This window comes from Trachurus trachurus (assembly GCF_905171665.1).
Source record: "Trachurus trachurus genome assembly, chromosome: 12".
NCBI classification, from domain to species: domain Eukaryota; kingdom Metazoa; phylum Chordata; class Actinopteri; order Carangiformes; family Carangidae; genus Trachurus; species Trachurus trachurus.
The window spans coordinates 23583201-23597884 of NC_139908.1; the positions used below are offsets into that span (position 1 = coordinate 23583201).

At 41.4% G+C, this 14684-nt stretch overlaps 1 protein-coding gene across 1 annotated transcript in view; it reads right to left on the reverse strand.

Annotated features, from left to right (window-relative positions):
• Nucleotides 1-14684, reverse strand: part of npr2 (natriuretic peptide receptor 2) — a 75633-nt gene that overhangs the window by 13546 nt on the left and 47403 nt on the right. Inside the window, 5 exon segments of the mRNA XM_083984119.1 lie at nt 6700-6868; nt 11025-11180; nt 11283-11442; nt 12243-12314; nt 14065-14169. Coding sequence (XP_083840245.1) covers nt 6700-6868; nt 11025-11180; nt 11283-11442; nt 12243-12314; nt 14065-14169 — 662 coding nt within the window.

Here is a 14684-nt window from a genome sequence, read left to right on the forward strand (position 1 = left end):
GAGGACTGTGCAGCCTTGGCCGTTATGTGCACACTCTGAGGATTCTCTTGTTTACAAAGCAGCTAAACATGCGTCAGGACGGTCACATATTTTCCTCCAAAAACGTGAGCTGATGTGAAAAACCCAGTCAAGAATAAAAGAAAAGTGGGGTGCTCGGTGGTCGAGTGGTTTTACAGTAAAAGCACGACCTACGTTGGCAATGCCCGACGCAGCGATCACCGGTTTGAATCCCGACTGTGCCGATCTGTACTGCGTGTCGTTCCCCCAGTCTCTCTTCTCTCTTCCAACAGAAAACATTGAAAAAATACCGTAATATATATACAGTATATACTGTATATAGCTCTGGAAAAAATTAAGAGATCACTCCCAAAATGATCAGTTTCTCTGGTTTTACTATTTATAGCTTTGTGTTTAAGTAAAATTAAATCAAAAAAGTTTTGTTTTATTATATCAACTACCAACAACATTTCTCCCAAAACTGAAATAAAAATATTGTCATTTAGAGGTTTTATTGGCTGAAAATGACAACTGGTCAAAATAATAAAACATATCAAGTCTTTTCAGACCTTGAATAATAATAATGCAAAGAAAACATGTTCATATGTTCATATTTATTCCTAAACAACACAGCAAGAATATTTTAACTCAGGAAGAGTTTATAAATCAGCAGTGGTTTTTATAATCTTCCTATCAAATCAGATGTGGTTCAGGTGATGACCTCATCAGTGTCTCATTCAGTAGAATGAGTTGTGTTTGTGTTGGTATTTAAAAAAGAAAAGAAAAGAATGAGTGTCATACATGTAGAGATGCTTTTAAGAAACATTTGTGAAAGTGGTCTCTTTTTTTTCCAGAGTTGTAGTATATACGTATAAGAATAAAAGAAAAGTACAAGAAAAAAGACAACAAAGTGAGCTGATTTTTTTTTTGTGATGGCAAACAGTGACAGACTTGAGGTTCAGCGGTGGGAGGTCAGCTATTCATGGCAAGTGGAGTGTCAGCTCCTCGTGCGGGGGGTTAAACCGAACCGTTTACTGCTGAACACCCCTCTTGTTACGGCGCCCTTCAAGCCCGAGCCCGTGCATACACCAAAAATAACAGCCCATCCATCACATCATGTCAACAACATACATTTACCTAATGAAAATAACCGGCAAACAGTGCATTAACGCACGGGCCGCCGAGGCAAAACGGCTTCATGCACATGAGCGGGGACTTAGCTTGTGGTTGTCAAGAGCATCCTTGAGTGCTTGGGGGGATATAAATCATACAGAGCTCTCGACTCCGAGCTCCTGCAAATGGATAGCTATACATCACTGGGCTCATCCTGCATTGACTTCCAGAGATAACAGAGAGGTCAAACTGAGAGGAAAACACACTGACAACAACCACACAGATCTGTTCACAGATCCTCTACTAAACCACCTGTTTTTTTAAGATTGCTCCTCCAGCGAATCTACATGTGCACGTTTGCAGCTGTTGCACCAGCTCTTCATTATCTTATAGGGCTCAGAGCTTGTGGATGTTGTGCACAGTATTTAAGCAGTGACAGGCTTCAATCTGTTTCAGGCAATTTTCATTTCTCCTGTTGAGGTACAAAATGGGCTGACATCCAGCACTTGCATTTCAGCTGAGAGCAACAAGCTTTCAATAGGAAAAAAATGACACTGTACTCCTCTCGTCGCATATCTGTGTGAATATTGTTTGCTTTAGAGGTTCAAGGCTCAGCGGTCATTATACAACGCAGGGTTACACAAAGAAATGCAGCTCCAGGCTTATGGATTTTATTATACTGTATGGAAGTCATGAATATAGCGGTCTTTGGCGTCCAACTTCAAATGACTGACGGCCTTGAACTCACCAACAAGGAGGCGATGGTAATATACTTAGATGGAAAAGGCGATGAGATGGTCACTGTGATGGATTTCCTGTTTCCAGTAAGATTTTCATATCATGTTGAAGTAGATGGAAACAGTGAGTGGATGGAAATTGGTCGGTACAAATGTGAGGTATATTTGTGATTAATAAAACGGATAGAAAACACAATTTCAGGCTTATGTAAGAGGTAATTCATGATGATATAACACATGATAAGAGCAAGGGGCTGAACTGGGAACCTTGTGGTCAAAAATTATTCATTTGTTCATAATAATAGCTCATGTTTCAGACTTAACCTTCACAGCACTGATGAGGCCGCTCATGACAGAACTGTGTGGTTATTGGAAAATAACTAGAACAGATTGAACTATTGTATCACTACACACAAGATCAGCTAAGCCTTAGTGTGTGTGTGTGTAGGAATACAGTTTCAGATTGTGAAAACATTCAAGATAAAATTGACTTTTCAACAGATATTACTTTTGTTTTTTCAAGAGTCTGTGCATGTAGTTGTGTCTGCACTGGTCTGAATATTCTGCACTTACACAGACTATGTACAACTATCCAACACAAAATCCTCCATCAGAGAATCCAAACTATCACTTCATCAGCAAATTCTGCTTTGAAATAATGAAGAATAATAAAATTGAAAAAGTTAATATGAATATTATATTTATTAATACACTTCCAGCAGGTTTGAAAAATAGAGTGGAAGCATCACTTGTGCATTAATTTGTCGTGTAGGCCTACCTCCCCCAAAATACAGTTGTAACTACGTGTGTGTGTTACCATGGCTACCCTTTGGAGACCAGAGGAAGTGCCTGTGTCTTGGTGGACAGAGCTGACAGTGAGGAGCAAACACAGGGTGAGGGAGAGCTCAGCGACTTTCTCCTTTTCACTAACACACATTTAACAAGGCCATTCTGCTGCAAACCTCCTGCTCTGAGGCTCTGAGCGACTGACACTCCATTAGAGAGAACGCAATGATTACTTCCAGTATTGATTGCATTGTTTGTGGTGTGATGAGGTGAATCTTCCCGTGGTTGCTCTCTATCACAAAGTGAATGAAGGAATGTAAACACATCGACTGTGAGGTTTATAATTAAAGCACAGCACGGCTCTGATCACATGTGCAACATCCGTCCGGTGGTACAGTATCATCAGGTGAACATCAGCGCCGAGCCGTAAAATCAGCGTCTTCACCTTGAGCCGGAGCTGTAAAACCGGATCTGAAGCGAAGCCAGATCCTGCACAAGCGGCTCCAGGTAGCCATTCAGAGTAATGAAGCGCGACCTGTGTTTTGATCTCCCTGTCACAACTCACGGGACAGGAGGATCGACTGCAGCTGGCAGGCACAGCGTTACAACCTCTGGCACCGACAAAAAGCAGCCGCTTGGGCGCTGAGCTGAGCTTCCTGAACGCTGATTCTACCTGTAAATCCACATTAAATGCTATGGCAGCTAAAAGCAACACACCATACGTACTGTGAATCTGTATCCGCATGTTAACACAGGTGTAAGACACTTGGAATGGGTACACTACTCAAAGCTAAGATGCCATGTTTATTTTGGCTGTATTTGTCACATCAAATCAATATATTCAATTTAGTCTTCATGCTCAATTTTATACACATCACGTATTGTATTTGATGTTTTTGGAAACACTTTGAGATGTTGGGACTAATTGATCAAACCACGCCCACACAGTACTGATGGAGAAGATTAATAGAGATTGTTGACCCAGGTTTTTGTTTCGACACAGCACTTACAACAATACAATAATAGAAGCCATGTTTGGGCACCATTCATAAAAAACAAGACAGATTAATTTCCTCATTACTGTAAGACCATTTGGCTCCATGGTAAAAATCCAGAATTATTGTATTGTTGTAAATTCGTATATCTAATCACATTTTGGATTTGAATCATATCCCTTTATGTATACATTGTATCGTATTCATAACACTTGTATTATTGTGCGATGTGGTAGCTTATCACGTGAGCCGTTTGTTTATGATGTGTTTCCCTGTTCTCCCAATCAGGGACGCAGGCACGGGATTTAAATCTCCCATTCATGGAACAGCTCCGTTTGCTCTGAGGAAGACTTAAGTGTTGAAACGTCAGCAGCCGCACCTTAATAAATTTGTATAACCCGACCGTGTGCTCCAGCGTCCTCCCTTTGTCTCTACTGAGTGAGTGAGTGAGTGAGTGAGTGAGTGAGTGAGTGAGTGAGTGAGTGAGTGAGTGAGTGAGTGAGTGAGTGAGTGAGTGAGTGAGTGAGTGAGTGAGTGAGTGAGTGAGTGAGTGAGTGAGTGAGTGATGCTGTTTCTTCAGGAAAACATTATTTCTTGGTGTTGACTTGAACCTGCATCAGTCTGCTCTTTGTCGACTTCTTTTACCTCAGTGTTTTCACACACACACACACACACAGATGTATGGTGCATCAACGCGCATGGATGAATGACAGTTTTTGAGGGGTTCACATTTCCCTCTATGGGATAGGGGTCATTACACACATGGATTTGACAGGACTGAAAAAGCTCTGCCAACACAACTTGAACTTCGAGGCACAACAACCATGACACTGTGTTCTCATGACATCAGATGTCTGAAAAATGAAAAATAAAGAATAAAATAGTGGACCTATAAGGGGTCAACAACTCAGTCACTGATACTGAGCCGAGCCAGACTGTTTAAAAAAGTAGAGCACTGATGTCATGATTCAATTTACCAAAATTAAATTCATTTCATTCCCATTCTTGATGATTCAGTCACATCCAGTAAAAAACTGTGCACATTCAGAATTGATCCTGGGGACTTCAACATGTGAACAACACTGTTATTTCCTTTAATATAACAGTGTATAAAGTTCACATTATCTTCATTTCCTTTAGTAAATGTAAAACAACTAAAATATGCTACAGTGGAGCTGCATTAAAAAATACCAAACCTGCACACATTCATCTTGGCCTCATTATCATGCAGTTTTTAAACAATAAGCTCTATCCCTGAAAGCTGTGTGGGATAACGCTCGTGTCACTAGCAGCTGCTTCAACAAAATGCGTCAAATCCACTTTAATCATCACTCTGGAGTGCAGACAACAGTCTGTCACAAAATAAAACTCTGCTCTGTTTGTTTGTCTGATTTCTGCAGGCAGACGTTGGCAGCCACCGACTGAATCAAGCAGAATCCCAACACTGTTCACTCAGCGTCTTTGGCTTCACATATCACAGCCAGGAATAACAACAACACACAACAAACACAAACACAGAGTTCAGATCTGCAGAGTCTTTTTTTTTTCAGCATATCTCTCATGTAGATGTGATCTTTAGATCTGCTACTAGATAGTCAGAGTCAGCCAAGCATCCCGAGTCAAAACAGTCCTGTAAACTACAGCCAGTCTGCACATAATGTAAATGCTAAGTTTATATTTAAAGTGAGCTCAGTCAGAATAACTATGGAGGGTTCAACAGGGAGACCTTTGATATGTAGACGTGCTGTTCAAAAACAAATCAAAGCTCTGATTGAACCACAACTTCAGTTTTGTAGGAAACCAACCATGTCAGTTTTGCCAAATTTTAGAAGAAATGTATCAGATTTCACAAATAGATACAGCTGGATATATTTAGGAGAGCTGTCAACAAAGAGGTCAACATGTGCCATCAAACAGTTGAAACAGAGTAGAGCCATGAGGACTCGATCGGAGGAGCACAGACACTGACAGTGATGAACACAGGTTGATGTATCGAGTTATGATCAGTGTTGTGATAAATCCTTTGAAGATTTTCAGCTTTTAGTCCAGTTCTGTATGTGTAAAGACTTGAGTTTAACACGATTTCTACAAATTTTCAAAAGGCTTAGTTACTTTTTAATTTACATATAAACTGTTTCACATGTAGCTGCTCATGTGAGCCAGAAGCCACTTTCTGAAAACCTTCATGCATTAATGCAAAACTTTGATCCTTGAGTGTTTTCACTCAAGGAGAACAGTGGGTGCAGGATTTCTCTATGATGGTCACTACAACTAATACAAACTGTGTTTTTACAGAGGGAATCATGCCTGTACATACACAGTAGACCTGTATTGTAGAGGCCTTAACACCTCCGACCGGCCTCTTGTGTTTCCATGTGTGTTTTAGTGTGTGTGCTCCGGAGTCACTTTGTATCAGCAGGGATGCTTCACACAGCACCTCCCTCTGTCAGAGCTGCCCTCCTCCAGGGGAAACATGCGTGCCTCCCCTCCTGCTCCAACAGAAAACTCAGAACCAAAATATGCGCATGAATGATTCATGGGATCATTCAAAACAATACCAGAAACACGGACTCGAACACACGCTCGGAGATGGAAAGGCAACAAAGAGCGCTTCCTGTCAAGAGCTGCCTGTCAGGAATTACAAGCAGCCTTTTATCTAAAATTGCCTTGGTGATTTCCAAAACATGATTCTTTTATCCTGTTTGCCTTTTTGAACTTCTTAAACAAATCAGCTTTCGTGGCAGTCGGAGGGACACGGAGCTGTCAACGCCGGGTTCGTGTGTTGAACTTGGCAGGAACGACACTGATAGCGTGGGGGAAAAAACAGCCTCTCTGTCGCTTTCAATTTGTCAAATTATCTAAGTTTTGAAAGAGAAGGGTGGAGGTGTAGAAAACGCTAAACGGATCAGGAGTGCAATCAGCTAAGGGCAATTTAGTTTGATTTAATGCCGTCAATTAAAGCGTCACTCCACCGAAACTACAAGAAAAACAAAACTTCTTTATCACTTTGCATATTGTGGAGGAGCCTTACTACCCTGGCTCAGGAAAAGATGTGAAGTGTTGGGTCTCACTTGTTGAGTTTTGCCATGTAGATCTTGATGTGTCCGAAGTCGGGCCTCTCTGCGGGGTCCTCGGCCCAGCAGCCCTCCATCAGGATGGTCAGCTCCTCCGAGTGGCACCTGCTGTCCGTCGTCGGGCGGAAGTACGGCTTCTGACCGTTCCTCACCTTCTGGATGATCTCTGCGGTGGAGAGGGCACAGAGGGAGGTGTGAGCTTTGAGAAACAGCCTGAGTGTGTGTTGGATGTGCAGGCTCGTATAGATACTGTCATTGTGTTCGGTGTGACTCGATGCAACCTCCTGTGCTGCTGTAACCAGACACCACCGTATTATAGGGGAGGAAAAATAATAAGTAAAATGGGGGGAAAACCGTGATATCCAGCGTTAAGTTTCTAGATTGCAGCGCTCACCCCTCCCGTCGGCAAAGTGATGATGGCCTCAGAGGACAAAAAAAACTTGTTTATCATGATATTTCAGGAGCATGGAGCGATGAGGTGAAGATCTAAACCATTTTACGATATGTCAGCTGTTTCCTACTCCTTTTTCTTTCCTTCCGCCTTTGTTGGTTTATTTATGAACACGAAACTCGCGTAACTCACGAAACGTGCTCTCTGGCTGGCTGGATTTTCCTTTCAGGCTGCCGTACAAACATGGCGGCGCAAGATGGCAACACTCTCTAAAGCAAAACCCTTGCTATGTGCATATATACTGTATATAAAAAATAATTACATAAGGCTACGAAAACCAAACAAATTTTATTTTATAGCGGTTATACACTTGTACTAATATATTCATGGTAGTACATTCAGATTTTGCGAATAACCCTTGCCAATTGCAAGAGGCACTGGTTTTTAGATATTTTTAAAGTCCTTTTAGGCAAATTACCATTGTATGTAGCAAATATGTTGGAATGGAACTCAGATACTTACATGACCCGTTCTGCTGAACTACTGTTACTCAAAGTTCCTTGAGTCTATACGAGTATTGGCAAGACTGCTTTTTGTTATGATGCCCCTAGCTCTTGGAACACGCTACAGCACATCCTGAGATTGGACGTGCTCCCTTCACTCACTTAGTTTAGGACCTTGGTCATGGATAGCTGTGTTTCCATTTGTAACTGTTTCAGATGATTGTGTTTCTTGTTTCTTGTTAACTGTATTTTGGCATGTAATCACTTCAAATGACTGTAACCACTGTCAATATTTTTAATTGGTTTGTAAACTCGACGACATTGAAAATGAGGGTAACCTCAATGTCTCTTGAGAATAAATAAAGGTTATGAAAATTATTATTATTATTACACACTGGACCTTTAAATGCTTTTTTAAAGGAATAGCTCAACATATTTTATTATATCCTTTTCTGTCTTGCCAGCAAATAAATACCACGCTTGTACCTCTCAGAGACAGTCCAGTGCATAACCTTTAGAAACGCCACAACATGTCAGTGAGCAGATTTTGTTTCCTCCGGACACGGCCCCAAAAGCCTCTGACTCAACTTTGTACTGACAGGATGAGTCTCCTGGCAGAAAGCTCCCACCCTCTCCTCAGCCTTTGAACTCTGGGAGGCTCTTGGAAAACAAAAATGTATTTAAAAAGCCCTTCATCCAAACACCATCAGTATTATTAACTGTCTGTGAAGGATCTCAGTCGTCAGGCCGTGGTTATCCAAGACGAGTTGAACTGAGGGCAACTGGACTGCCAACTCTCGGAGAAGAATTACCTTTCATCAAAAGGCTTCTTCTGTTTTGAATACAATGAATATACTGTATATGAGAGTGAATATTCATAACTCTACAAAGTGACTGATGAGATTTCAGTCGTGTCTGTGGTTGTTTTTCTCTGTTTCTTGTGTCGTTCTTTCTTGTGTTTGGTGAGCTGAAGACAAATTTCTACCCTTGTGAACAACAAAAAAAATATTCTATTCTGTTCATTTTCCAGTCTTTGTCCCTTTAACCAGCTGTTGTCTGTGTACAGTATATCTGTTGCCAATGTCAGCTGGCTCAATATGCTAAACTTAGATGGAAACAAAGTAAACACAGGCTTAACATAAAAATAGTATTGTGTAAACACGTTAGCATGTTAATGTTCCCTTAAAGCACAGCTGTGTTTAGGTAAAGCCTCACAGAGCCTCTAGCATGTAGCAGTAAATGCCCTTTATTGCATTTAAATGTGTAAAACCACTTTTTGTGATATATCTGTAAATTGAGTTTGAGTGGTAGTTTGAAAACACATGGATGGATGTGTGGCCTGCCGCATTTGCCAAGCTGAAACCAAACATGTTTTACACTTGTGCAGCTGAAACACATTTGCTGAACTCGTATTCAGACTCCGTACTGCCATCAGGATGCTGCTGCAGTGTGACTTACATGTCTTAAGGGAGCTCACTGTGGCTTCTGATTATTCCTGTTTTATTTCAGTGGCAGTTAATCAGAGCCTAGATTAGTATTTCGATAGTCAAGTATCTCTGGCATTGTGCTATTTCTGGAGAATGAGCCTCAATATATTCCTCAGTGCGGATAATCTTTTTGCTGTATCGGATTTCCTCTCTTTGCTCCATTAATCATGTTCATTTACAAGTTTGTAAGCGACATAATTCCCACAATTATTCCTCCACATCCTCTTCTCTCTGTTAGAGGTATGATCATCTCACAATTACAACTATAGGCCAGCGTGTGGGTAAGACACATTCAGGCAGCAGAGAACAGGTGACGGCTTTCACTGCTCTCAGTCTGTTAATGGATAAATATCAGGCACTTGTTCAATCAGCACTGAGCATGACTGTGAATAAAAAAAGCCAATGAAAGTCCTCACATGGAGGAAGCTCCCCTGGAGGGTTTTTTACACATTTACTAACTTTGCATGTTTAGAAGCTGAAGTCAAGATGTTGAACAGCTTTAAAAGTTAAAGTTTTTTTTTTTTTTTTGTTCCCATCGACTCTCAGCAGAAGCAGCAGTGGAGGTAGAAGAGTTTTGGTGAAGAAACCGCAATCGGCAACATCTGTGCAGGAAAGTGACGAGCCAAAATGTCGGCGGTGATTAAACTCAGATTTTCTTTAAGTTTCAGTGCATCTAAGAAGATAACAACAATGTGCCGGGGTTTTCAAGCAAGATTTATTCAGAGGCGCATCTGAAGCTAATCGTCTTGAACATTGTGAGCTGGAACGGTTACTGCCTTAGCACCTCGTTTCCTCGTGTTTTAGAGCTGTGTTTCTTTGCTGAACTAAAAATAACCATTTGATTTAATTTGTATTACTTTTAGATGTATTTTTTCCACATAAATGAACTGTAGAGCTGATCCCTGATCACCTGGAAAGGATCTCTTTGCGGCCAGTTAGGGAGCGGAGGCTAATCAAAGTGGCGAGCGGAGCGGTGCCTTGGAGCTACATGTGGGCACGAGAAGATTGTTTTCATTTAAAAAAAACATCAACCTTTCCTTTCATGTATTGTTGGGCAAATACCTACATGCCTCTGCAGCCATTTAGCTGCTCATTTTTTCCCAGACCAGCCCCAGTAATTACATTCATAATAGAGCATCAGCACATAATTTAAATTAGTGTCAATACAGGTAGTGTTCCCCTTACAGTGGCCAAACATGAAGTACAGTCAGGGAGTGGAGGTGCTGAATAGGCAGCATTCACTTCAACCTGAAATATTCTTTATGGTGACAAGCTTCAAAATTTTTTATTTTTTTTTATCATACTTTTAACTCATCTGTACCTTCCAAAATCAAATACAGGCTAAATAAATACAATATTTACAGTTTTCAGAATTTTGAGAATGCCTTTAACGTCTTCTACCAACACACAATAACCGCCTCAACCACTTCCAGGCAAAAAACACATTTTATATCTTTTATAAAATATTTTATCATCTGTTATTATTAGTGTTACTGAGCTTTTTGTTTGGTTTGTGTCTGAGCAGGGCTCAGACATTTTCACATCTCAGATAGAAGCTGTGTGTTGCTTTGTGTGACTCCACCTGCCTTTGACATCTGGTTAACATGTGTCCTTTGTTTGTGTTCACGGCTGCAGGGCCACGATATAGTAGTCTGACCTTACAGAGGTCCACTTTGAAATGTCAGAGAAAAGCCAATGAATGGTGTTGCTATTATGTGAACTTCCGTCTTTTCTGTCCCTGTCCTTCAAACACAGTCCTCCCTGTTCCCAGTTTCTTATACAGAAGCCTTGTGTACACATGAACTCGCCTGTTGGTTTTCTTTTCTTTCGTTCTCCATGTAATACACATTAGTTTGCTGATTTAAAGGCTCCGGGTCATTCGATGCCTCAGGGGGCCACATGACCTTTGACCTCGGGTCTATAAAAGACAGTTGTGTTTACCTTTGGGGCTGAGGTCCATGCCCTCCACGTAGAAAGGCCCGTTCCTCAGGGCGATCTCCTGCAGTATGATGCCGAAACTGTACACATCGCCCTTCCCAGTGCCCTGAGGAGGATGGCGGTCGTATATGAGCAGCTCAGGAGCCGTCCAGAGCTTCTCTGAAAAAAACAAGGAGCAGGAGTGAAACAACAGTAGCCCATGTTTTCACCAATGAAGAGATCCCGCGCCGTGGCCCCTTACAAACTTTGAACTCGACTTACTTGCATAGAGAGCGTGCGAGTCATCGTTTTCGCAGGACGAGCGGAAGCTGGCCAAGCCATAATCCGTGATTTTCAAAACAAATCGACTGTCCACCACACAATTAGATGACTTCAGATTTCCATGGCAGCCGATGTAGCTGTTGTGGAGATAGTTCATTCCCTGGTGGAGAGGAGCGTTAAGTCAAGCATTAAAGGGTGTTCTCCCCCACTCTTCCCCCCCCCCCCCCCCCCCCTCTACTGCAAATCATACATGAAAACACACAAATCCAGACATATGGAAATAATATGCTTTGACAAGTGGATGTATGCTGCAGCTTTTGAAAAGATGCCTTGTTTCAAGGACGGCACAGTCATTGGGGGAATTTCTGTGAAATTACTGTTAATTCCTTTGGGAGGGGGGGGTTAGGGCACGTACTCTACTCATGTTCAATATTTTGTGGAAACGGTGAGTCAAACATCCCTCAAAGCTGCAGCAGCGCCTCTCCGCTGCAGAACGCTGCTATCTGTGTGGAGCAGTTTAGCCGCAGCGCTTCCTCACACATGTAGTTCAATATCAAATCCAAAGCTCCCGACAAGGAGTCTCTTTATTAGGACGGATTGAAACTAATCTTCTGAGGAACGGCCGTGATTAGTTTTGATTAAAGCTGGAAGGAAATTTCCGCAAAGTTTATGATTTTGTTTCTGTCCCGCTTTACACTCCATAATAGCAATATTTACAGTAGTTTTATACACTGACGCTGTGCCAGGCCTCGCTCACACTTTCCCTGTCTGTGTGAAACCATGGCAACCCAGACTTTTTTTTGTGTGTGTGTGTGTCTCTGAAGCACACAAAGCAGCTCATTTAACACTGAAAAGTAACCTTTTCTGCAGCATTTAGATAAAAACAAGAGATAAATCGATGTCCCTGTTCTGTCGTTGACCCCTGGGTTTTGTTTACAGTGCAGTCTGACCAACACGTACCTTCACAATGTCATTGATCAGCGAGTAGCGGAACATCCAGTCCAGGTTGATGCTCTCATTCTCCAAAATGTCCTGGGCAAATCAAAAATAGAGGAAACAGTTATAGACAAGGAGAGAAAAAATCAAGTTTCTGCTCCATCTTTAGAAATCTCAGCAGCCATTTGAGCAGGAAAGTTTATTTTGGGGCTAAACACAGAACCACCTTCAGAGCAGGCACCGTATATTCCTTTTTTATTGTCAGGGTCAGGATGTTAATGAATAACCCTGAAAAGGCCCTGCAGCCAGCTGGTTACTGGAATCTGGGCCCAGCTTTGAGCTTTCAGCCACATCACATCAGCTGTAACTGTTTGTCTTTTTACGTCGAAGTCTCTACGAGTGCGAGTGATGAAGTCCATGGCTGAGTCTCCCATTGTTTCCAGCTCCTCCACTTTAAGAAGCTGCTGGCATGTTGGGAACAGCGAGAACAGGCCAAGAACAATTTTACTTGGAGCACCGTGTGCTTCTTTAGACAAATGACAAAGATGAAATATAAGACAAAGACAAAAAGATGTCAAACAAACTGTGAACACACTGTAAATAAAGTGATTTCAGCCGGTGGTGTGGAGCTCCAGGGGCAGAGCTGACACACTGAGGGAAAGGCTGTCCATGACAAACTGTTTACTGTGGTGCCACTACTCTAATCTATGATTTGTTTTTTTTCCATTTTTGTTGATTATTATCATTTCAGCCTGTTAAGTGATTCCAATTAAATTTGATAGAAAATGATTTCTGGAGTTGTCAGGAGATACTGAAATATGCCGAGGCGATTTTCCAGAGTGCAAAGTTGCTTGTTTTGTTTGACCGGTCATCCAAAAGCTGAAGATGTAAAACAAAGATCGACTTATCTTCACATTTGAGAAGTTGAAATGTTTGGCATTTCACCTAAATAAATGACTTCTGACTGAATCTGATTAAAATTGCTGTTGCTGTGGCTGCATCTGTTTCTCAGTAATCACTGCACAGACATTTTACAACTGATTTCAAAATAAATAATACTTGGACAACCACTGAGCTTAATGCTTGCTGAGATTTTTGAACTTTCAGACACACCCTGGGTAATTCCATTCTTTATGCCAAGCTAACATCTAGCTGCATGCTGCAGGATCATATGAGGGTGGTCTTCATCTTGTCATCAAATGCTCAACAAAAAAGGTGAATGGATGGAAAGTGTTGAACTGTACCTTTAATTTTCTCCTTATTCAATTCACAGAATTACTTTTTCTAATAAATCCTCCTTGTGTTGACTGATTGATGTAGAGGGGGACTGTACCTGGGCCTTGGCAGAGGTGTGGATCATCTGAGGCTTTTTAGTTTTTGTAAAATTGTTCACTTTTCAAGTATAATATCATTAGATTTATGATTAACAAGGTGCTAATTAGACATTTTCAGGACATAAAAAACACTGCTTTGAAAAATAATTTGTCTGAAGTGGGGGTTTTTTCCCCACTAAATGTTAAATAAATAAGAAAGAAAGAAATACATCCCCACTTCTTGTTCTAGGAACATGGAAATAGACATTTAACCACTGGATTCTAGATTTAAGATTTGCAGATGTGAGGTTCATGGCCAGTTTACAGTTCATGCACTGAAGCTTTTAAAGCAAAACATGACAACAGCAATTTACAAACATAACTCTGTGCAGCGAAGGTTTGGAGTAACAATAAGGAAAACACAATTTCTGGTGACAGTGGCGTCAAGCAGCAGTTTGACACTGATGTAATGTCATGTGTCATAATCCTCTTCAGCACCGTGTGTATGTGTGTATGTGTGTGTGAGACTCTACCTGCAGGCTGCCTCTGGGACAGTACTCCGTTACAATGCAGATGTTGGGAGGGTCAATGCAGGCCCCGATGAACCTGGTTAGATGGTTGAACTGAACGTCTCTCATCTGAAAATAACCACACAAACACACTGCAACTGTGAGTGCAACTCTTTCCAAACATCACATTCCCAAACCCCATGGAAACAGAGGGACGGGGGAGAGGACTGACGGTTCATTTATATACAAAGTTTTGAGAATAACGCTGCCAGCATTTCATCAAAATAGTCTATTTGCAGTTGGCTAGCTGGCACTGGCTCCTTTTTCTACGTGTTGAGGCGCATTCCTGCTCAGGGCACCCAGTTGAAACATGTGCATGTGCATAAATTGCCCTTGGAGGTTATGAATGAGCCAGTGTGCTGGGGATGATGAAAAAAAAAAAAAAACGTGGAGGTGTTGAGAGGATGTACGAGCAGGAGTATGAGAGCGAGCGGAGCGGGCAAAACGTGTAAAAGTGCTCTACATGGAAAATAATCACTAATCACACACTGGTTTTTACGATAGAAAAAGTCTTCCAAAGCATGAATCACTTGAAATATAAAAAAAAGTATGAAAACAAAGATGTTTGAGGTTAAGTGATTAAG